The following is a 23,978-nucleotide window of genomic DNA, read 5'->3' as shown; positions in this document are numbered from 1 at the left end:
TCGATAGGTACAAACGATTTTGCTAAGCACGTGTTTATCTTCAAACAAACTTTTTGTAAACTAACAAAAACGTCTTTTTGTTCTTTGTACTAAATCCATGTTTATAGTAACTAACTAATTATATCCTATTAATCCTAGTAGTTTAATATTCTTAAAATCTACCCTTACAAAACTTCCTATACCATCTACGGAATATATGGGAATGACTCTCATAACCACTCTTCACTTTGATTCTTTATAAATACCCCACATTTACATCTCACGTACGTACTTCCTCTTCCTAACCAAAAAAAAAAAAAAAAAACACTCTCTCATTTTCATTTTAGTTTCAGTATTAATTAGATTAGATTAGATTCATTCAACGTCATATCGCTATCGCGTTTTTGTGTTTGTAGCCATGGCAACACGAGCTCGTACCGACCAAGACTATGGTGATACTAGTAGTAACGACGGCAAGGTTTGTTTCTAAATTCATATACTAGTTTACCTTTCATTCGATTCTTTTAATCTATCGATTGATTGATATATTGATATATTGATTGATTTAAATGATTGAAAAAAATGTGATTTAAGATGGGTTATAAATCGTGTTCAAGATTTAATACGAGATGTATTTTAAGGTTTGATTAGCAACATAACTACAGAACATGTTTTTAGTGTAAAGATAAATACGTTTGTTTCATGATCCTTTAGGTTAGGTGTTAAACTGTTAAATTAGATCTGTATATTCTCCACAAGTTTAGGAGACTTATTAAAACCTACTCCGTAGTATATTTGTTAGTAGTACTACTCGTATATGGACACATGGTGAGGGGTAAAATGTAACATTATTTGTAAGTATTGGTGCCATAATTGCACAAATCCAATCTGCGTGATCTTCTACCTAAAGAGAAAAAAGATTTCGATTATCACGAAATAATTAAATAATTAATGCTATTAGTTTATTTTTGGTTATATTAGCGGTAAAATAACGAAATGTTATTAATGGATAACTAGTTTTTTTTTCATGATTTCTTTCTAAATTTATCTTTTCCTTTTTTTTTTCAAAATTATAAGGATATGGATGGATGGATGGTCCATTTAATTTGTAAAAGAATATTAGTACGTACTATCCATGTGCTTTTTATGATGTGGATATTTCACGTAATTTACACAATTACACTAGTAGCGCAAATGATCCATGTTGACCTTTAAACTAGTCCGTTAATTATTACTCACGTTCAACACATATTGGTAACTGTCATTCATTTTTACCGACCTTTTCTACAACTAATTTTTCACATGAACATACCGTAACTCTAAATTCAATCTAATCTTCATTTTGTCAAAACACCAAGATTAATTCGTTAAAAAAGTTGATGCCCACTTACTTTTAGCATGATCAATGACATTTTTTAAGTCCCCTCAATTCAGTCTGTCTTCACACCCAAATTATCAATTCCAACTTTGTCTGTAGCATAAATGTTCCCAAGATTCGAACAAAATTGTAACTCTTTGACGTTGTTAAATTGACAGTAAGTTTAGGTTGAGGTGAAAATTATAGATGCACCATACAAGATAGAGGTTGCTACCTTAACCAAATAATAGATACAAGAGGCTGACATTTACCTCATCTTGGATGGCGGAATCGAAATTTTTTTCGACGGATGCAAAACGTAAAAGTTTGTAGAAAATAAAAAGGTGTGGGATAATATATCGAAATTTAACAAAAAATACACTAAATGTCAGCCTTTAACATATACGAGTAATTACATGTGTGATGACCCAGAAATTTCTGACCAAATTTAAATTTAATCATGTATGATTAACGTTTCCGACACGATAAGCAAAGTCTATGAAGTTGAATCCTAAAATTCTTGAACTATTCAAATACCCTTCGATTGTTCTCAACGATTCGTTAACAATTATATGTAAATAGATATAGATACTATAACTTGAAAACGTAACAAAGTGTTATGAAAATGATATTGTGCATTAACCCTATTGGTTTGATTATCTGATTGATATATTTAACTACGGAGTTAAATGATTATGCCAAACGATTCAAGTAAAAGATATTTACTGAGTCTCTTAAGGATTATAATATTATACGGGTCTCTGTTGAGAGTTCCACGTTGATTTGAGAAATCATTCATGTTTAACGATATTCGGAATTTATAGTAAAGTGTTTGTTTAAATAACGTAATTTGGACATATACAATAATAAGGAATATTAACTAGTTATATGAATAATGTGCGAGGTGCATTTTATAACAAATTTATTAATATTGAAATTATATATTTAATAATACGATAAAATATCATATTAACTTGATCATAAAACGAATTGTTATTATATATATATTAACAAATAGCGAGACGATGATTTATAGAAGTAAATGACCAAAACACTCAAATATATAAGTTGTACTTTGAGTGGTATAGTTTTTGGATAATTTAAGACTATATTTTGACAAAGGTACCTGTCCCAAAATGTAAATTACAAGTTTTCTCAGCGTACGAAGGGACACTCGAAAAACCGGAACCGGGACATAAGTCGAGTGATGACGTACGACTTATCGGAACAAAAATTACAAGTCAAATATGCATGTGAATTTAATATTATATATAATTAATTATATAAATTAAATATATTATATATATAATATAAAATTATGTCGACAAACAAGAAGTTAAAAAAATTATGAGCTGTCCCAGGGTGCCATGCGATCGCATGGCCATGAAGCACAAATCCCATGCGATCGCATGGGGTCAGATTTCAGGAAAAGTCTATAAATTGAATTCGTTTCTGCTCGTTACACACACATATATTACTCTGTAATATTATTATTATTATTATTATTATTATTATTATTATTAATCTTATTATTATTAATATTATTAATTAGTATTATACATAAAATACTACGACGAGATTATGAGCATGTCACTTTCAAAATGGGTTTTCGAGCGGGATAGAGTTAAGAAAATTATGGGTTATTGCCAAGGAGGTTATGGGTAATGTTCGGGGGTATATTTGTGAATCAAACCTAGTATTTATCATCTCCGTTACGTCTACGTACTTTTCTAAAATATTGAATCACAATATTGATATGTTGAGATCCACGATTATTTGATATTCCGAGTTTCGGTCACAATACGATGAACAACTATATGTGCTGCTAAGGTGAGTTTCATTTGCTCCTTTTTTAAATGCTTTTGCAATCTATATTTTTGGGCTGAGAATACATGCACTTTATTTTAAACGCAATGGATACAAGTATAAACTTAATTCTACACTGAGTTTAAACCGAAAATCCCTTAGCTTTGGTAACTAGTAACTGCCAGTACATAGGATGTGAACTGGTGGGCGCGAATAACAGTATATGGATCCATAGGGCTTGACATCCCCGTCCGAGCTAGAGCGCTAGCCTTTTAACGGACGTGTGTTATTTGAGTTTAGGACACGTTGGTTGCGTGTATTAAAACGAATGGGGTATTTATCATTATAACGTTAAAGTTTAGTTACCAGGGTGCTCTGTTATGTAGAATCTATTGATAAACATTTCTGGATGAAACAACTGAAATCTTGTGATCCACCTTTATATACAGATTATGCGCAACATTAAAACTATGAACTCACCAACCTTTGTGTTGACACTTTTAAGCATGTTTATTCTCAGGTTTCTAGAAGTCTTCCGCTGTTTGCTTATATGTGATACAAGCTATGTGCATGGAGTCATACATGCTTTATTCAAGAAAATTTTTCATTCACAAAATCATCACCGTGTATCTTATTTTGACTTCATTGTCAACGGATGTATTATGGTAAACTATTATTTATGATGATTGTCTATATGTAGAAATCATCAAACATTGAAAACCTTATAAATTGTTATTCATTTATTGTGTACCTTTTGAAAAGAATGCAATGTTTACAAAACGTATCATATAGAGGTCAAATACCTCGCAATGAAATCGATGAATGACGTGTTCGTCCAGATGGATTTGGACGGGTCGTCACAGTTGGTATCAGAGCGTTGGTCGTAGTGAATCAGGTCTTGCATTAATGTGTCTAACTGATAGATGTTAGGATGCATTCGTAAGTCTGGACTTCGACTGTGTTTGCATGTCATAAGTTTTACTTATCATTTCTTGTGAAAATTACCTGCTTATCATTTCTAGTCAAAGACATGTTTTACTGCATTGATTGCATGAATAGTATATAGACAAAATTCGTATCTTAGCGTATCTGCTAATTTATAACACAGCGTATATGTTACTATAAACTTTTCCTGACAGCTTTCGAAAAGTTCATCCGTAATTTACGAACCCCTTGTATTATATATATGTATTCTATGTAATTAGAATATCATCCAATATCCAAAAAAATCATTTCATATCAAAAATCCTTTATCCAAACCGTGTAAGATGAATTCCGCATCTAGTTAGAATTCCTCAGATGCCGACAGCTATTCCGATATGGATTTTCACTCAAGCTCCGAAGGTAGTGTAATCGGAATGGATCAACCAATTAGCCATCATCTATTCTGGATGGATTGGGGATGGGTTCGTAGCCTCCTCAATCATTGGAGACAGGAAGAAGGTGATCCCTTCCACCCACCACATTGCCCTCTTGGCGATGAACCTGAAGTACTTACCGGCGAACCCGTTCGAGACACCATTTTCTCTCTCATTTCCAGAGTTTCTCGTCACGATTATATACTACATCGAATTTTAGATCTTATTTATCCACTCGTCCGAACCAATCATCCCGGTATAATAGAAGAAGTCAACGAGCTTCGCGCTCAGGTAGTGGCTTTGGAGAATATAGTGCGAAGGTTACAAACACCAGCAGCAGCACCAGCAGCATAACCAGTATCACCATCATCAACACCAACAGGATCATTACCACCACCAATAACCACATCCACATCACACACCTCAACATCACAATCTATACCTCGGATATCAACATCATACGCACCATAGATACCAAGGAGTATCAGCAACAACAAACGATGAAGTATTGATTCATAACTTCATCGGAGAAACATTCTACGGCGATTATGTAATTTCTAAAGTCTAGAGATTATTTATCCCAGTTCTAACCATAAATCAGATAAATTATAAACCCTGATCAGAATGGTGTATGATGTATAAGCTAGACTTGTTCTATCAACAGCATCATCAGTACCCTTAACTTCACCAACACAATCAGTGCTGTCAACATCGTTAGAATCGTCAGCATCTCTAACATCACAAACTCCGTCAGTTCAAGAAAGCACCGAGGAAATCATTACGAGTCAATAACGCGTACATTGTATCAACGAGTTATAAAATATTAATTCATTCTCTCTGAAGAATTTATATGTATATCTTATATATATAAATTTTTAAAATAAATCTTTCTGTACTAAGCTATTATGTATGGAACCTAACTACTCGATTAATTCATAATACGCTATGATGTACATCCTTCGTTAAAAACTTAATCATCATTAACTACAATCTCTGTTTCAATTCAATGAATTTCATTTCCTAATAAACCAAGTGTATTATTCAATTACCTAATTGATTTTACATTTTTATTTTCGATGTACTCGAAACTTTCTAGAAAATATAATCTGTGCCTTGTAAGGTTCACAAAAATTCCACCAGCACTAATATCCTTCACTGAGGAATATCAATAAGAATAAATAATGAAGTATTGACTTTCATTAGTGAAATACTCCGCGAAGATTATGCAATCTCTAATGTTTTAGAGATTATTCAATTCTAATTCAAGCCAAAAACCAAATGAGCTTAATATGATATTAACTCATTAAATCTGTATTACATCTAAAGAAATATACATATATATATTTTCATAAAGACTGTAATGAAAATTCTTTTGTACAAAATATTAATTGTGAAATCTTTAACGGGTAGGTAATACTCGGGAAATACATAAGTTCACAATTAATATGTTACCCTGTACATTCTTCAACTTTGATTCAAAAATTATTAACAATGCTCATATACAATCGTTTCATACAAATTCAATTACATATTCTGATATTGACGGATCAGAATTCAAGTCATAACTCTGAATCGGTGACATCATCCATAGATCTCTACATCTTTTAAAGCTATACTTTGACTTCAAAACTGTGCAAGATCCTTTAGCGTTGTTAATATCGAAAATAATCTTGCAATTCCTTTTCAAAGTATCCAGTTTTACCACACTTCCAACCAGTCAACTTCGACTTTTCAGATTAGCCTTATTGTAATCTTGACATATACGTTCTTGTTACTGGGGAACCTTTCATGTTTCACCATATTAGCAGTAAATTTGCCAACAACTTCATTGATATTTGACCTTCCGAAAAATCCTTATACTCATTGAAACCCTATCATTTACTCATCTGCATCTTGTAACGAGAATTGCCATACGAATTATCAGGAGTTAGCAATCAGTATTTTGAAATCTTGCAGCACGTCTACGCCAACAGTTATATGTGTACATATAACGTCTATCTTCTAGACTTACATACTTCGAATGTGAAGTATCTGAAAAACATCCCAAACTATGAACTAGTTCTCTGAAATTGGAATAAAGCTGATGAAGCAGCAAAAACTGTAAACGACCTTAACAGTCAAAAGTTTGATAATAAAAGAATAGTATGGTGGTAAAGCTGAGAAAAAGAGAAGGTTTGGAACTGGAAAACGGATTGAGCAAAGTATGAAGGAGGCTGTGGATAAATCACAAAGACTGAACCTGCCTTCAAGGAATCCAAATGATTCAGTATCTGCTGAAATCCTTAGCAATACCTTGCTCCTTACTCTAAAACCTTTACAGACAATATTCTTCATCATCATCATTATCTTAAATATTCTAAGATATCATCATATCTTTCATTATAAATATCCTCAATATTCTGAGGATAATTTCGTAACTATCTGAAATTATTCATTCATTCACGCTATCTGTGTTACATCATAAAAGAAACCGTGTTAGTTTCTAAATTTTGAAAAATTCGAATTTAAAATATAAATGTTTTGGAGTAGTATTGGGAACTGAAGCATGAATTAGTATAATATAATGACACTTGATCAACGTGATTATATTACAGTAAGTCATGCTGAGTTTCTAATGGAACGTGATAAAGGTTCACAGATCACACCCTCATCATGAACCATGTTACATAACTCTTTCATTCTATTTAACCTCTAAACATATCAAGACAATATTTTTCTTGATGATTCAGTCTTTTCCGGATATTCTGGTAATTTGAAAAATCAAGATCGTGCCATTACGATTACCCTCTCAGAACATTAACTATGTTCATTCAAAACTCCATACCTATGAATTCTGGACCATTATTCGCTTGATTTGAAGTCGGGAAGGAAAAACGAAAGAATGGAGCTCCTAAATATAAGGGAAAAATATAAAGCCTGACAACAACACATATATTACAAACCGTGTATATCAATGCGTATAGCAATATAAAGACATGGGAGAATGAAAAATACTATAACCCCAAGGTAGTGGTAGAAGAAAATAACTTCCTCTGGTGGTAGATGAAAAAGAAGAATGACAGATATGAAAGTTAGGAGTATATCAAGAATCAGAACTGGATGAAGCATTTTCACAATCTTTTGAAAGTATGAAATAAGGAAGAAGTTTATAGGAGTGGTAAAAACAAATGAAACGGAAGAGATCAATTAATAGCGAAATAACAGACAAAGCAATCGAGGCAGATGACCGCATATAATTAAAGAAGATCTTAATCTCCTTAATTCCCAAAGAATCGAATCTTATTTAGATTACGAAGATGTTCTATTCCTTAAATTCCGGAAATCAATCGTTACTACGTCAAAAGTTAAGACGAATCTTTATTCTTCATTTCACTCTATTACGATAACTTCTCTCATAAGCTTTGAATAATCGGATTGTTTTATTCATATTATCCAACGGTGATAAAACTCTATTTATCAACTCATATACGTCAAGAAAACATTTTTATTTTTAGTCATGACGACCTCACTCAAATTTCGAGACGAAATTTCTTTAACGGGTAAGTACTGTGATGACCCAGAAATTTCTGACCAAATTTAAATTTAATCATGTATGATTAACGTTTCCGACACGATAAGCAAAGTCTATGAAGTTGAATCCTAAAATTCTTGAACTATTCAAATACCCTTCGATTGTTCTCAACGATTCATTAACAATTATATGTAAATAGATATAGATACTATAACTTGAAAACGTAACAAAGTGTTATGAAAATGATATTGTGCATTAACCCTATTGGTTTGATTATCTGATTGATATATTTAACTACGGAGTTAAATGATTATGCCAAATGATTCAAGTAAAAGATATTTACTGAGTCTCTTAAGGATTATAATATTATACGGGTCTCTGTTGAGAGTTCCACGTTGATTTGAGAAATCATTCATGTTTAACGATATTCGGAATTTATAGTAAAGTGTTTGTTTAAATAACGTAATTTGGACATATACAATAATAAGGAATATTAACTAGTTATATGAATAATGTGCGAGGTGCATTTTATAACATGTTTATTAATATTGAAATTATATATTTAATAATACGATAAAATATCATATTAACTTGATCATAAAATGAATTGTTATTATATATATATTAACAAATAGCGAGACGATGATTTATAGAAGTAAATGACCAAAACACTCAAATATATAAGTTGTACTTTGAGTGGTATAGTTTTTGGATAATTTAAGACTATATTTTGACAAAGGTACCTGTCCCAAAATGTAAATTACAAGTTTTCTCAGCGTACGAAGGGAAACTCGAAAAACCGGAACCGGGACATAAGTCGAGTGATGACGTACGACTTATCGGAACAAAAATTACAAGTCAAATATGCATGTGAATTTAATATTATATATAATTAATTATATAAATTAAATATATTATATATATAATATAAAATTATGTCGACAAACAAGAAGTTAAAAAAATTATGAGCTGTCCCAGGGTGCCATGCGATCGCATGGCCATGAAGCACAAATCCCATGCAATCGCATGGGGTCAGATTTCAGGAAAAGTCTATAAATTGAATTCGTTTCTGCTCGTTACACACACATATATTACTCTGTAATATTATTATTATTATTATTATTATTATTATTATTATTATTATTATTATTATTATTATTATTATTATTATTATTAAGATTAATATTATTATTAATCTTATTATTATTAATATTATTAATTAGTATTATACATAAAATACTACGACGAGGTTATGAGCGTGTCACTTTCAAAATGGGTTTTCGAGCGGGATAGAGTTAAGAAAATTATGGGTTATTGCCAAGGAGGTTATGGGTAATGTTCGGGGGTATATTTGTGAATCAAACCTAGTATTTATCATCTCCGTTACGTCTACGTACTTTTCTAAAATATTGAATCACAATATTGATATGTTGAGATCCACGATTATTTGATATTCCGAGTTTCGGTCACAATACGATGAACAACTATATGTGCTGCTAAGGTGAGTTTCATTTGCTCCCTTTTTAAATGCTTTTGCAATCTATATTTTTGGGCTGAGAATACATGCACTTTATTTTAAACGCAATGGATACAAGTATAAACTTAATTCTACACTGAGTTTAAACCGAAAATCCCTTAGCTTTGGTAACTAGTAACTGCCAGTACATAGGATGTGAACTGGTGGGCGCGAATAACAGTATATGGATCCATAGGGCTTGACATCCCCGTCCGAGCTAGAGCGCTAGCCTTTTAACGGACGTGTGTTATTTGAGTTTAGGACACGTTGGTTGCGCGTATTAAAACGAATGGGGTATTTATCATTATAACGTTAAAGTTTAGTTACCAGGGTGCTCTGTTATGTAGAATCTATTGATAAACATTTCTGGATGAAACAACTGAAATCTTGTGATCCACCTTTATATACAGATTATGCGCAACATTAAAACTATGAACTCACCAACCTTTGTGTTGACACTTTTAAGCATGTTTATTCTCAGGTTTCTAGAAGTCTTCCGCTGTTTGCTTATATGTGATACAAGCTATGTGCATAGAGTCATATATGCTTTATTCAAGAAAATTTTGCATTCACAAAATCATCACCGTGTATCTTATTTTGACTTCATTGTCAACGGATGTATTATGGTAAACTATTATTTATGATGATTGTCTATATGTAGAAATCATCAAACATTGAAAACCTTATAAATTGTTATTCATTTATTGTGTACCTTTTGAAAAGAATGCAATGTTTACAAAACGTATCATATAGAGGTCAAATACCTCGCAATGAAATCGATGAATGACGTGTTCGTCCAGATGGATTTGGACGGGTCGTCACAACATGTAAAAAAGTTTAGTCATCGGGGGCGACTGACCCCGTTGCCCCTTAATAGATCCTCCCCTGGTAGGGTGGTCAGAGAAAAGGGTCAGAGATGATTACGGGATAAACTGGTAAAACATTATCCTATCCCTATAGCCGTTTATGAATGAAATATGATGTGCTAATGCAGTGTATTTAACAGGTTGACACCAGAACTGAAAGGGAGAAACAAATCGATGATTGGCTTCCGATCACATCCTCAAGAAACGCGAAATGGTGGTACTCTGCGTTTCACAATGTTACTGCTATGGTTGGAGCCGGTGTTCTCGGTCTCCCTCAGGCTATGGCTCAACTTGGATGGTTCGTTCTATCCGTATTATATTTTAAACGTTAATTACAGAATTGTTACATGATCGTGGAGTTGTTTACATGCACAAATATGTACAAGTGCCAAAAGATAAATATAATGAGTACATAAGGTGTATTCATATAACCTCTTTCCACTGTATATAGATCACAAATTCAAGATTAAGTCTTAGGGTGCGGTTGATATATCATAATGATTATATGCTGAATATTTCAAAATCTGAATGACTCAAAGATTCTAAACGACAATAACCTGTTTGATATAACGAACCTTATGAATGTTGTAAAATTAATGCATTAACTTGTTAGACAAATGAATAAAAGTATATAATTGTTTGATTAGTGTTCTGGATATAATTTAAAGAGGATATTAGAGAAAAAGGAGACGGTGAATGGTTTTGAAAGTATTTTAACTCTGGACGGTTCAACATCATTTGTCATTCAGATGTCACTAACAAACGCACTGAATGCTGATTCATTCAACATTCAACTTTGAACCATTCAATCAAGAGACAATCAAACGCACCCTTATACGCATTTACTGCTATAAGCTCAATTTGTTGTGATGTCTCTTTAATTATGACCCAATGAAAATGAAATTTATATCATTTGTTATGATTTTGGTCTTTGTGATTACTAAATGGAGTCATGAATTACAGGGGTCCTGGAATGGCAGTACTTTTTATATCATGGGTTGTAACTCTATACACTTTATGGCAAATGGTTGAGATGCATGAAATGGTACCTGGGAAACGATTTGACCGATACCACGAGTTAGGCCAACATGCATTTGGCGAAAAACTCGGTCTTTACATTGTGGTTCCGCAGCAACTGATTGTTGAAGTTGGTGTTAACATTGTGTATATGGTCACTGGAGGACAATCCTTAAAGAAGTTTCACGATTTGATTTGCGGAGATCATTGCAATGATATTAAGCTCACTTACTTCATCATGATATTTGCTTCTATCCATTTTGTTCTCTCACATCTTCCCAATTTCAACTCCATTTCTGGCGTGTCTTTGGCTGCAGCTGTCATGTCCCTCAGGTACACTACTTTTACCCCCTGGAAAAAATGACCCATTTTGTCAAGATGGTCGAAATGGGTCCGTTGTATTTGTGTTTAATGCACTTAATTATGACTATAGTTACCAAAACTATATACTGTAACAATATATATTACATATATTATATACTCCGTATCTTCTAATAAAATGTATTGAAAATAAGACTTTGCAAGACATCTTAGGTTCATACCTTGTGGTGGCCAGAGAAGGGGTTGAAAACGGTCACAGATTAATCTGGTTAGGCCACGTACATCAAAATAAAATAACCCGAACAGGAAAAACCTCATCACAAGAAAATAAGACTTTGGGAGGCTTTCAACCTATTTGCCATTCAACATGTTAACCTTTTTTAGCTATATTTTGGCCAATTCTTTGGCCAATTTAGTACCTCTAACCTCAAATGAACTAGGCATTAAATACAAAAGGTGTTAATTTGACAAAATATATTTGTGATGCAGTTACTCGACAGTCGCCTGGACTGCTTCCGTGAAAAAGGGTGTGCAACCGAACATAGAATACGGATACAAAGAGCATACTACTGTTTAAACTAAAATTGATCGTTTGTATTGATAGATAATTTTTGATACAAGCTAAATTGTTCTATGTTTACAATGAGAAGCTAAGCTATTTATAAGATAGAAAAAGTAACAGCTAATTCCTTTATTGGAATGGAGTTTTGTTACTTTTGAGGGAATCTACTTTTGACTAAAAAAGAAATAGCCGTTAGCCTAAGCTGAAAACCTGTTCTGATCCTTTTATCTCAACACTCCCCCTCAAGTTGAATAGTGGGGTTTCCAATATTCAACTTGCTAAGAACTTCGCTGAAGAGTCTTCCGTTGACTGATTTGGTGAGGATGTCAGCTAGCTGATCTTCGGATCTGATTGATGGAAGAGAAATGATTTCATCATCTAATTTTTGTCTAATAAAATGTCGATCAACTTCCATATGTTTGGTTCGGTCATGTTGAACTGGATTTTCTGATATGGCAATGGCTGCTTCGTTATCACATAATATCTGAATGCTATCTTCTGGTGGAAATCCGATCTCTGTTAGTAGTTTTCGGGTCCACAATGCTTCTACAACTCCTTTGGCTATCCCTCTAAACTCTGATTCTGCACTTGATAGAGAAACAACCTTTTGTTTCTTGCTTTTCCATGCAACTAAATTACCTCCGACTATTGTAAAGAATCCGGATGTAGATCTTCTATCCCCTTTTTCTCCAGCCCAACTTGCATCTGTATATATTTGAGTTCTTAGATGCCCATTTTTCTTGAAAACAACTCCATGATCCGCTGTTTTCTTCAAATATCTGATGATTCTCATTACGGCTTCCATATGGTGAACCTGTGGTTGATGCATGAATTGACTCACAACTCCAACTGCATGTGCTATGTCAGGTCGAGTATGAGCAAGATAGATGAGTTTTCCCACCATCCTTTGGTATTGCCCTTTATCAAAAAGATCAGCTTCATCTTCCATATATAGCTTCTGGTTTGGAATCATCGGAGTATCAGCTGGTTTGCAATCAATCATACCTGTTTCTGCAAGAAAATCAAGAACATACTTCTTTTGACAGATAAATATTCCCTGTTGGGATCGTAACACCTCAATCCCCAAAAAAATATTTAAGTCTGCCCAAGTCTTTCATTTCAAATTCTTTAAATAAGTTTACTTTTAAGTTAGAAATTTCCTGTTTATCATTTCCTGTTATTATCATATCATCAACATAGATGATTAAACATGTAATCAAATTTCCTTTTCGTTTAAAGAAGAGAGTATGATCCGAGTTACTTTGTTTGAAATCGTATTTTTTCATAAATAAAGTAAATCTCCCAAACCAAGCCCGTGGGGATTGTTTTAACCCATATAAAGCCTTTTTAAGTCGACAAACTTCTCTGTTTTTGAAGTTGTCACTGAATCCCGGTGGTGCTTCCATATAGACTTCTTCCTTTAATTCGCCATGTAGAAAAGCATTCTTCACATCAAATTGGTGAAGTGGCCAATCTTCATTTGCAGTAACTGAGAAAAGAACCCTGATGGTATCAATCTTCGCAACTGGTGAGAAAGTCTCAGAATAATCTATTCCATATGTTTGAGTATATCCCTTGGCAACTAGCCGGGCTTTGTATCTTTCAATGGTACCATCTGGTTTGTATTTTATTGTAAACACCCATCGATTCCCTACTGGTTTTTTTCCTTGGGGGATGACACATTTTTCCCATGTGTCACTTTTCTTGAGTGCTTCCATTTCTTCTTCCATGGCCTTCTTCCATTTTTCAGACTTCATGGCTTGATCAACACTTGTTGGGATTTCTTCAGAATATAAAGCAGAGTTGAACTTTTGTGCTTCACTGGATAGGTTTCCTTGTGCTATATTAGCCATAGGATATCTTGATCTCTGAGCTTCCTTTTCCGGGGAATATCTCTTTGGTGGTACACCTCTATTGGCTCTTGGTGGTAAGACATATCCTCCTGTGGTTTCATTAGGGTTTGGGTCATTGTCGGTTGAGGAAAGTGTGGTATCGGCAGTTGGGTTGTGTAGATCCTCATGAATATGATGTTCATCGTTTGTGGAGGTTTCAGTGGTTTCCGAGGCTAGTGGCATAGTGTTTGGTAAGTTATGAGGTGGTGAATCGAGGTTTGGTGGGTTTGGTGAATCGGGGTTTGACGTTGATGTTTGGATATTATCGAGATTTGGTGGTTGTATATCATCATGTCTAGGTACCCATTGTACCCAACTTAGAGTGTCGATTTCTTCTTTCTCCCTCTCACTCGTGAGTTGGGTATTATAAAAGTATTCGGTTTCAATAAAATCACAGTTTATTGTAGTAAAGACATGACGTCTCTTAGGGCTATAACATCTATATCCTTTTTGATTTATTCCATAGCCAACCATGACACATTTCTCCGCACACGGGTCTAGTTTGGAACGCTCATGTTTTGGGATGTGGACAAAGACTGAGCACCCAAATATACGAGGTTCAAGGCTAAAAGAGGTCGAAAGGGTATGAAATTGGGAAAGCACATCCTTAGGGGTTTTTGTACCCAAAACTTTTGTAGGTAGACGGTTGATAAGATAGGTAGCGGAAGCAAGAGCTTCGGGCCAAAAACTTTTCGGAACTTTAGATTCAATTAATAAGGCTCTTGTCATTTCTAAGAGTAGCCGATTCTTTCGTTCGGCTACTCCATTTTGTTCAGGGGTATGCGCACAAGATGTTTGGTGAATAATCCCTTTATCTTCGCAAAAACGTTTCATTGAATTATTGACAAACTCACCTCCATTATCGGATCTCAAAATCTGGATGTTTTTGTTAAATTGTGTTTGCACCATTTTATAAAAGTGGGAAAATTTGTCAAACACTTCAGATTTGTGGGTTAAGAAATAAATCCATGTCATTCTTGTATGGTCATCAATAAAGAGAACAAAGTAACGAAAATTTTTTCCCCCGTTAACAGGAGCTGGACCCCATACATCAGAATGAATTAAGGCAAAAGGTACATCTTTTCTAGTATTACTAGATTTAAAGGTACTTCGGTGACTTTTAGCCAAAATACAAGTTTCACAATTTAAGATAACATTCGACGAAAATAAACTAGGAAATAAAGCATGTAAATATCCGGCTGACGGGTGACCCAACCTCCTATGCCATAACCAAGCTTCTCTCGTAGGCGTTCCGTGAGCAAGTGACACGGTACCTTGTTGAGAAACTTCGTCAACATAGTATAACCCCCCTTTTTCAGTGCCACGCCCAATCAACAGTCCCGTCCGGATGTCCTGCAAGATGCAGAAAGTCGGATACATTAGGACTTTACAGTTTAATTCCTTTGTAACATGACTTACCGATAACAGCTTATGAGATAAAGCTGGAATATATAGACAATTAGGTAGTTTAATCGTTGGTGATATTTCAATAGTACCACCACTTTTGACTTGAACAATTTCACCGTTAGCCGTTTGAATCTTATTTTTCCTAGGTTTTGTTTTAAAAATAATATCTTTTTCGTCAAAGGTCATAGTATCCGTTGCTCCACAGTCAAATATCCAAGACTCAGATTTGAAATTATTTGAAACAATATTCGCTTCGGAAGGGTCCTTTTCTATTTTAGACAAGACAGAGTATGTATTTTGACACGAAATAATAGGCTCGGGTTTGTTTGGCATATTAAATTTATTTACATTTTGAGGGTCAATTTTTGATTGTAAACAGGCTGGCCCACTTGTAGTATTTATAGAGTCATGTTTATTTTGGGCTGTTAATATTTTCCCACCATGTTTAAATTTTGGCCTGTTAACATTTTTCCATATACCCATAGTGGGCTTCCCCACTTGTTTCGGCCCATAATCATTTGTATTATGTTGATCGAATTGTTTAGTGTCCTCATGCATATCTGCCACATGTTCTCCTTTTTTATTAATTAAATCACACCTACTTTTGTGGTTGATTGGTTTATGTTTCCTCTTTTTTCCATTATGTTGACCGAATTTTTTATTGTTCCCATGCATATCTACCACATGTTCTCCTTTTTTATTAATTAAACCACAACTAGTACTTTTGTGGTTGATTGGTTTATGTACATCTGTAGCTAGTTTGTTATACCTATGTGTATATGTAACTCGTTTATCATCCCCACAAGTTTCCCTCCCTAGTTCATCATCCCCATATGACTTTTTCAATTCACAAACCCTAGATTGTATCTTCCCTATATCTGGAAAAAAAGAAATAAAGGGTTTGAGTTTTATACCCGTGGATTTTGAGGAGGAAGCAATACCACTGAAGCCTTGATCGGCGGCGGTGGTGGTGGTTTCATCGGCGGCTGCGGCTGTTGATGCTTTACCTTTGCTTGGCTTTGTCCACCATTCTGGATACCCCTTAATCTCAAAGCACTGCTCAATCGTATGCTTGGATTTTCCACACCTTGTACACTTTAACTTTGATTTATCGAATTTGGGTGGATGACCGGTACGGTGAGGTTGAGCCGGTGGTTTTTTTGCCGTCAATTGCAGCTAACCCAACTGCAATTCCATGACTGGTCGAAGAATCATTCGTGGCTAACCCTAAAATCTGCTGGTGTGCTGCTTCCTTTCTCACGGCAGCATATGCCTCTTCAACAGTTGGTAATGGGTTTAATCTCAGCATTTCTCGTTTAATGGTATCATGTTTTCGATCTAAAGCATTTAAAAATTGGAACAATTTTTGTTCTGCTCGTATTTTGTTGTATTTTGAGATGTCGGATGGATGCTCCATGGGGTTTGGATCTCTTCTTTCGAGTTCCCCCCATACTCCTTGCATCTTTATCCACAACTCTTCTAAAGACATGTTAGATTGTTCCATTTTAATTGCTTTTACATATAAATCATAAGTTTGAAGTTTATCTTGACCACTACTGTAAGTGGTAATTAGGGCATCCCAAAGGGCCTTGGCTGTTGGAAAAGATGTCAAATCACTTGCGAGATTTGGCTCAATGTTTTGTATTAACCAGGAGAAAACAACGAGATCATCCTGTTCCCATTGACTATTGCTTGAGTCATCACTTTCAGGTGCGTTTGAACTCAGGTGGTTTAGGAGGTTTTTCAATTCACCTCCTATGGCCACTTTCATCATTCGTGACCAAAGTGCATAGTTTTGACTGTTAAGATTAATATTAATCTTCAAGCTACTAGTCAATTTGGGTCTAGGTTGAAAACTCATACCATTTTTGAAAAAGTTTTCCAATTGAATTTGAAAATCAGTTTTGTTGCCCGATGACTCACTTTGAGACTCAGAATGGAGATGACTACCGTCCTCGGACATGGCAGTAATCTCTTAGGTAGATGAGACTAAAAAACGTGTATAATGATCAGGGATCTATACCGTTAGCTCTGATACCATGTTTAAACTAAAATTGATCGTTTGTATTGATAGATAATTTTTGATACAAGCTAAATTGTTCTATGTTTACAATGAGAAGCTAAGCTATTTATAAGATAGAAAAAGTAACAGCTAATTCCTTTATTGGAATGGAGTTTTGTTACTTTTGAGGGAATCTACTTTTGACTAAAAAAGAAATAGCCGTTAGCCTAAGCTGAAAACCTGTTCTGATCCTTTTATCTCAACAACTACACTAGGGACTGTATTCAGTTTCTTTAATGCATTGGGTACAGTTGCTTTTGCGTACGCTGGACACAATGTAGCGTTGGAGATTCAAGCCACCATTCCTTCAACGCCCGAAGCGCCTTCAAAGGGTCCCATGTGGAAGGGAGTTGTGGTTGCGTATATAGTCGTCGCCATATGCTACTTCCCAGTTGCTCTTATTGGGTATTGGATGTATGGAAACTCTGTTTCAGACAATATCTTGATTAGTTTAGAGAAACCTACATGGCTAATTGCTTCGGCTAACTTGTTTGTGGTGGTTCATGTTATTGGAAGTTATCAGGTATAGATTATATATCTCTGCTCCAGTAGCAAAATGGGCGGGTCAGACAAATCAGCTAACTTGCTAAAATGGGTTTGGGTCAAAATGAGTAATTTGTATGTGGGTTGTAATGTACACGTTGATATGAAACACTTTCTGTTAAAGTTTTGAGATTTTTTATTGGTAAATATATGGTGTTTCGGATTTAGTATCTTTTAGCTTATTGGCTCAAAAGCAATAAACTTTGAGTTGTATTACATGTGATTACCAAATTTATTATTTTTGTAATCCCATAAAGGGTGTTCTTGCTTATACTTTGGGTCAGTATTCAATCTTTTAAAGTTATTTGACATGTTTCTACGCGTTTGGGATAAAACATAACCCTCTTTATCCGACTAACGTTGTTATTTCCATGTAGATTTATGCAATGCCCGTGTTTGATATGATCGAAACTGTGCTGGTCAAGAAATTAAACTTCGCTCCTAGTTTTATGCTTCGCTTCATCACGAGGAACGTATACGTTGGTTAGTGACCATTTTTTATTTTTTGCTAACAATTATTTGATGTTTTCAAATTATTAAATTCATATGGTTGCAGGTTTAACAATGTTTGTTGCCATTTGTGTTCCTTTCTTTGGTGGACTATTGGGTTTCTTTGGAGGATTTGCATTCGCTCCTACAACTTATTTCGTAAGCAACATTTTATTTGTTCATAGCAATTTCTGCCCAATTACTTATAAACGGGTCGGTTTTTGTTAATCTTGCTGTTAACATATCAAACGAGCCAATTAGTTCATAGTTTAAAAATAGGTTAAAATTGTATCTTTAAGACAAAACAAATATAGTCACATTTATGTACTACTTGCTTACAAGATTCTGACTTTATATTTGATTGTGGTTCAGTTACCTTGCATCATGTGGCTTACAATCTATAAACCTAAGAAAATGAGCTTATCTTGGATTACTAATTGGGTACATAGCCACATAATCCCAAAAACACTTTGAATTTATATCTTAAACAAATTATTGTATCTTTAATGATTGAATCTGCTATGTTCTACAGGTCTGCATTATACTTGGAGTGGCATTGATGGTGGTCTCGCCTATCGGAGGATTAAGGCAGATCATTAAAGATGCCAAAACATATAAGTTTTTCAATTAAGTTAAAGTTTGAAGTAGATCAAATCAAACAAGCTAACGTTTCGTACAGATTTTAGTGAATTCGAAGAAGCTTGTGGCGACATGATCTATTTGTTTTTTAAGTCTAGTGTTTAGAAAGATAATTATGGGATTTCAATATCTTCCTTTCAATTGGTTTTTTATTTTTTATTATTACTAAGTTAAGGTATTTGTGGGTGCCTACCTCATCAGGAGTATTAGCTACATCAAATTGGTAATTTCATTGATAATCATTGCATGCGTTAGCTTATTGCACAGATAATTCAGCTTCTTTTTATTGTTTTTTGTACAAAGTCCTGCAGCATTCTGCTGTTCATCAAACATATCCGCAGCTATATGTCATACGCCAATTGGCGTAAGGCGGATGTAACCGGTAGCATAGTAAGTTACTTTAAAAAAATATATAGTGCTTGGGAATTTATTCCCCGGAGTACTGAGAGATACCTTGCGTGATTCAGAGAAATAACTGGCAACGCATACGAAAACGTCTCCGAAAAACATTCGGCGTATACATAGGCGTCTCCCTTAAAAATAATCCTCCCATAATCGATGAGGCCAACTTCACGCTACCACAAAATGTAGAGTCGTGTACGTAAGGCTTGTGGTTGCGAAAGTTGACCCACATAATTTTGAACGAAATCCATTACAAATTTGTCTCCAGGTTCCGAATCAAAAATTAGATCGTAGGATTCCATTGTATAAAATCTTGAAAATTTATAGTGTGTAAAGAATAGTAGAGCTAAGAGATGAAAGTGTATATAAAATTAGAGAAAGATGTGGTATATATAATGGAAGGTGATCCTGACACACTTCTTTTTGATTCATGTACACTTTTGCCTCATAAAATCACAATTATACCCTTGGGGAGTTAAAACTCATATTGTTATTCTAAGTATAATTAAGGGTATAATCAATAATTACCTGTACATAATCAAAAAGTGATTTGTGAGAATCACCTCTCATACATGATTGTAAAAAGATTTTTTTTTTCAATAATAAAAAGAAAAGAGCTATTTCCAAACGGTTATGATGCCACATTCCACAACCAATCAAAACACGGCACCTGCATTCCAACGCCACCTTCTGCTTGTTGGAAATGAAACTAACGGCCTTAAGGCGTTGAATTTGACGCTGCGTAACAACAGTTACCGCCGTTAAATTTCGTCAACTTAGATTCCAACGCCCTTTAACTCCCTTTTTTGCAAAAAAATAAAATAAAATAAAAAAAATAAAAAATAAAATTACTCCGTATTCAAATACTCCTCGAAAAGGTTTTAAACCTTTGCCGATGTGCATACGTCATCCGTTTATCGCGGGCTTTATATATAATTCGCGCCAATAGTTGGTCTGGTATGCTACTTTCCCTCTTTTTAACTTAAACTAGGGTTCACGCTCTCGTTCTTTGATTTCGCTTGCTATTTCTCAATTTCACTCACTCCAGGTAACCTTATTTAATTAACTTATGTAATCGTAGTTCATTCAATCAATGTATGTCTTACCTGAATAGCGTCCACCAGGTGTTTGATCAATTGTCTCAAAGGAACATACACTTTTATTTAATTGATGCAAATTGAGTATGATAAATTAGTAAATTTGAACAGTAACTGTAAGGCAGGACTGTTGGGGATTATGACTGTGTGAGATATCATTAGTTTATTCAGTATGTTTTGAACTGTATATGCTCAATTTATATTCACTAAGGGTGATTCAGATAAGTTTGTTTGTTGTCTGAATATGAAATATCTTATGTAAAATTCAGTTGTTGGGTTGGAGAACATGCATGCTTGCCGTTTCACTCTGTCTAAGTTTTTGTAAGTTACAGTCATATTTCTTTTATATAGCTTATAATTTTTGCTTCATTGTGATTATGCTACCTGGTAGTTAACTGATATATATTCCCTACAATTTTGAACCGTTAAAATTAACTTTAACCTTACAACAGTCAATTTGAAGAAAAAGCCAAATCCTTGTATCAAACTCCCAATTTGTATATATTCAATGGGCTAATCTCATAAAATAGCAACGAAAATGATGACAAAGGTGGAACAAATCTACTAAGTTGGTCTGTGTGAAAGAATAATGACAAGTAATATGATTTATGTTCAATCATTAATAAAAAATTTCTTTATACCATTCAAGTTTAGTGTAAGGATCTATGTAATTGTACAGATGGTTTTGGACCTTTTTCTTGATTGAATAAAAAGATGCAATTTTGGTTTTAACATGTGAAGTAAAACTTAGAGTGTGTTCTAATTTTCTTAGTTTTACTGATTATTTATAGTCAACTTCACCCTAAAACAAATTGTGAGGTGTAGAGGATAAATCCTCATACAGTCTTCTTAAAACAACATTTTTATTTATTTATTTATTTATTTATTTATTTTGCTGTAGAAACTTTGGAGCTGCGGCTGCTAAAGGATCAGTAAACCGCCAGTTGTCATTCAAGTGTTTTTCCAGAAAAGTTCACATGGAAAATATTCACAATGGTGATGGAAGAGGTGCTCTTATTGTTCTAGAAGGTTTGGATCGAAGTGGGAAGACGTCACAATCTGGTAGGCTCGTTTCGTACTTGGACGGTCTCGGGTACCCAGTTGAATCATGGCGGTTTCCTGATAGAGATACTGCTGTCGGGAAAATGATATCTTCTTATCTTTTAAATCAATCTCAGTTGGATGATCACACAATTCATCTTCTCTTTAGTGCAAATCGTTGGGAGAAAAGGTTAGTTTAGACATTGATATAACTCTATTGATGTTTTTGATCATGCTGTATATCAAATTATTCTATCTAATCCACTTGTTTATGTGAGTCATGTGTATAAAAACTTCTATTTTGAGCACGTGTGCATATAAACCTGTGAGATTTTGCATAGCTAAGAAGCATCAAACTTGCTTAAGACTTTTGCAGGTTTCATTCATATAACATCATGCTATGGTTGGATAGTTTTGCAGTTCTTATTTAGAATTTGACGATTTCAGTTTCTGTATACTTTAAACCATGGAATTGAAATTTTGCAGTTCTTAATAGTTAGTCTAACTTTATCTTGGTTTCTAGATTACTACATGTTACTTGGGAAAAGTTGAACCACACTCTAACTTGAGTTTTGTTAGATCCCTTTGAAAAAAAAAATAAAAAATTCTTTATATTTCTCATGTTCGAACATATATGGTTGTATGCATTATTCTTTATTCTCAGATCGTTGATGGAGGCTAAGCTTAAAAGTGGTACTTCTCTGATTGTCGATCGGTATTCTTATTCAGGGGTCGCTTTCTCATCTGCCAAAGGTCTAGATATTGAATGGTGTAAGGTGAGAATCATGCCTTAATTGTGTTACTTTCGTACTTGATATTGTAGTTCCTAAAAGGCATTTTTATAACTATTATTTGATATTATTGTTCAGGCTCCAGAAGTGGGTCTGCTGGCACCTGATCTGGTGGTGTACCTCGACATACCTCCAGAGGTAGTTCTTAGCTTCTGACAATAAATTTTTATATATTTGTTTTTTCTTTTTTTGTTTCATTCTCTTATTACTGCCTGGTAAAAAAAATAATATTGTAGAAAGCGGCTGAAAGAGGTGGATATGGAGGTGAAAGATATGAGCAACTGGAGTTTCAGAAAAATGTTGCTCGATACTATAAGATGCTTAGCGATTCATCATGGAAGGTAATGAAGAATACTGCCACACCCTAAACTTGTCTGAATAGATATTAAGTCGCGTGGTTTCATCATTCGTGGCACCTTGCTAACGAGTCAAAATGGGTTTGTGATATATAACTATATAATGGACAATCTTTTAACTTCAAAAATAGTTTTTATGTAAAATGTGATCGCAAAACTATATTACATTATTAATCCCTTTTAATAAGATAAAGTTTCAGACTTGGTGGATTTGAAACATTACATTTGAGGACTTTGAACCAACTCACACTGTTCAACTTCCGCTGGATTGTAGTGGATAAAACATAACCAAATTGTTTTAGTTAACATAAAAATGTTGAATTTGCCAACTCTATTGACACCTATTTCATGCATATATGGATATTTGTGCATATGGCATATTTGAGGGTTTTTGTGGGGTGTTGGGGGCTAGCTTACTCAAGAAGCTTAACAGTTTATTGCACTGATAAAGTTATTATGCTCTTTGAAGTGTGTATATGGACATCCTGTAGAGAACTTATCATCGTTTCTCGATAAGCATAAGCTTAATATACATACTTTGATCCCATTGATAGTAATTGAAATATGATTGTGATCCTGTAACAGATTATAGATGCATGCCTCCCTATGGAAGATGTTGAGAAACAGCTCAAGGAGGTTGTCTTGGACTGTGTCACGTCTTGCCGAAAAGGGAAACCAGTTTCTCAGCTCTGGTTGTCTTAACTCGAGGCTGTTATTGGAAGTCTGAAGGTGTAGTTTGGTGATGGCCTGGACTATTATGTCACTACAAATCTTATTAACGTATTATCTTGCATTTGTAGCAAGGTTAGGGTTGTAACATTACCATTATTCGCTGTGAGGTTGAATTGTGCCGTTTGTTATAATGTTTAAACAGGTCAAAAGAAACATAATATCCAAGAAATACTACAGAGTGTTCTATACCCTAAAAAGTATAGTGCATGTTTTTTTTCTATTTAATTTAGTTTC

The 23,978-nt window shown here is 34.2% G+C and overlaps 2 protein-coding genes across 3 annotated transcripts; both read left to right on the top strand.

Annotated features, from left to right (window-relative positions):
* The first annotated feature begins 370 nt into the window (after positions 1-370).
* On the top strand, positions 371-19,317 carry LOC139896262 (lysine histidine transporter 1-like). Its single transcript, XM_071878859.1, has 10 exons — positions 371-457; positions 10,534-10,691; positions 11,357-11,743; positions 12,221-12,294; positions 13,678-13,689; positions 17,870-18,177; positions 18,575-18,680; positions 18,754-18,845; positions 19,059-19,127; positions 19,219-19,317. Exons 1-10 carry the CDS (start codon positions 398-400, stop codon positions 19,315-19,317), a joined length of 1,365 nt encoding a protein of 454 aa, XP_071734960.1. The 5' UTR covers positions 371-397.
* Positions 19,318-20,665: 1,348 nt separating this feature from the next.
* LOC139896261 (thymidylate kinase-like) lies at positions 20,666-23,765 on the top strand. Of its 2 annotated transcripts, none has more exons than XM_071878856.1 (7): positions 20,666-20,775; positions 21,097-21,145; positions 21,726-22,055; positions 22,530-22,641; positions 22,735-22,794; positions 22,893-22,997; positions 23,598-23,765. In XM_071878856.1, exons 2-7 carry the CDS (start codon positions 21,111-21,113, stop codon positions 23,712-23,714), a joined length of 759 nt encoding a protein of 252 aa, XP_071734957.1. In that variant the 5' UTR covers positions 20,666-20,775; positions 21,097-21,110; the 3' UTR covers positions 23,715-23,765. The 2 variants fall into 2 exon arrangements, with proteins under 2 accessions (XP_071734957.1, XP_071734959.1); XM_071878858.1 differs by having other exon boundaries at positions 20,725-20,775; positions 21,094-21,145.
* Positions 23,766-23,978: the final 213 nt, after the last annotated feature.

This window comes from Rutidosis leptorrhynchoides, chromosome 3 (genome assembly GCF_046630445.1).
Source record: "Rutidosis leptorrhynchoides isolate AG116_Rl617_1_P2 chromosome 3, CSIRO_AGI_Rlap_v1, whole genome shotgun sequence".
NCBI classification, from domain to species: Eukaryota; Viridiplantae; Streptophyta; class Magnoliopsida; order Asterales; family Asteraceae; genus Rutidosis; species Rutidosis leptorrhynchoides.
Note: the sequence above shows the minus strand (reverse complement) of the source record. Positions and strands in the feature narration are given on the sequence as shown.

Coding starts and splice junctions, on each gene's coding strand:
- LOC139896261 (XM_071878856.1), top strand. CDS start 21,111: ATGCATGCTTGCCGTTTCACTCTGTCTAAGTTTTT. Junction 22,056..22,529: donor GCAAATCGTTGGGAGAAAAG/GTTAGTTTAGAC, acceptor CTTTATTCTCAG/ATCGTTGATGGAGGCTAAGC. Junction 22,642..22,734: donor TAGATATTGAATGGTGTAAG/GTGAGAATCATG, acceptor ATTATTGTTCAG/GCTCCAGAAGTGGGTCTGCT.
- LOC139896262 (XM_071878859.1), top strand. CDS start 398: ATGGCAACACGAGCTCGTACCGACCAAGACTATGGTGATACTAGTAGT. Junction 18,681..18,753: donor CACGAGGAACGTATACGTTG/GTTAGTGACCAT, acceptor ATATGGTTGCAG/GTTTAACAATGTTTGTTGCC. Junction 18,846..19,058: donor TCGCTCCTACAACTTATTTC/GTAAGCAACATT, acceptor ATTGTGGTTCAG/TTACCTTGCATCATGTGGCT.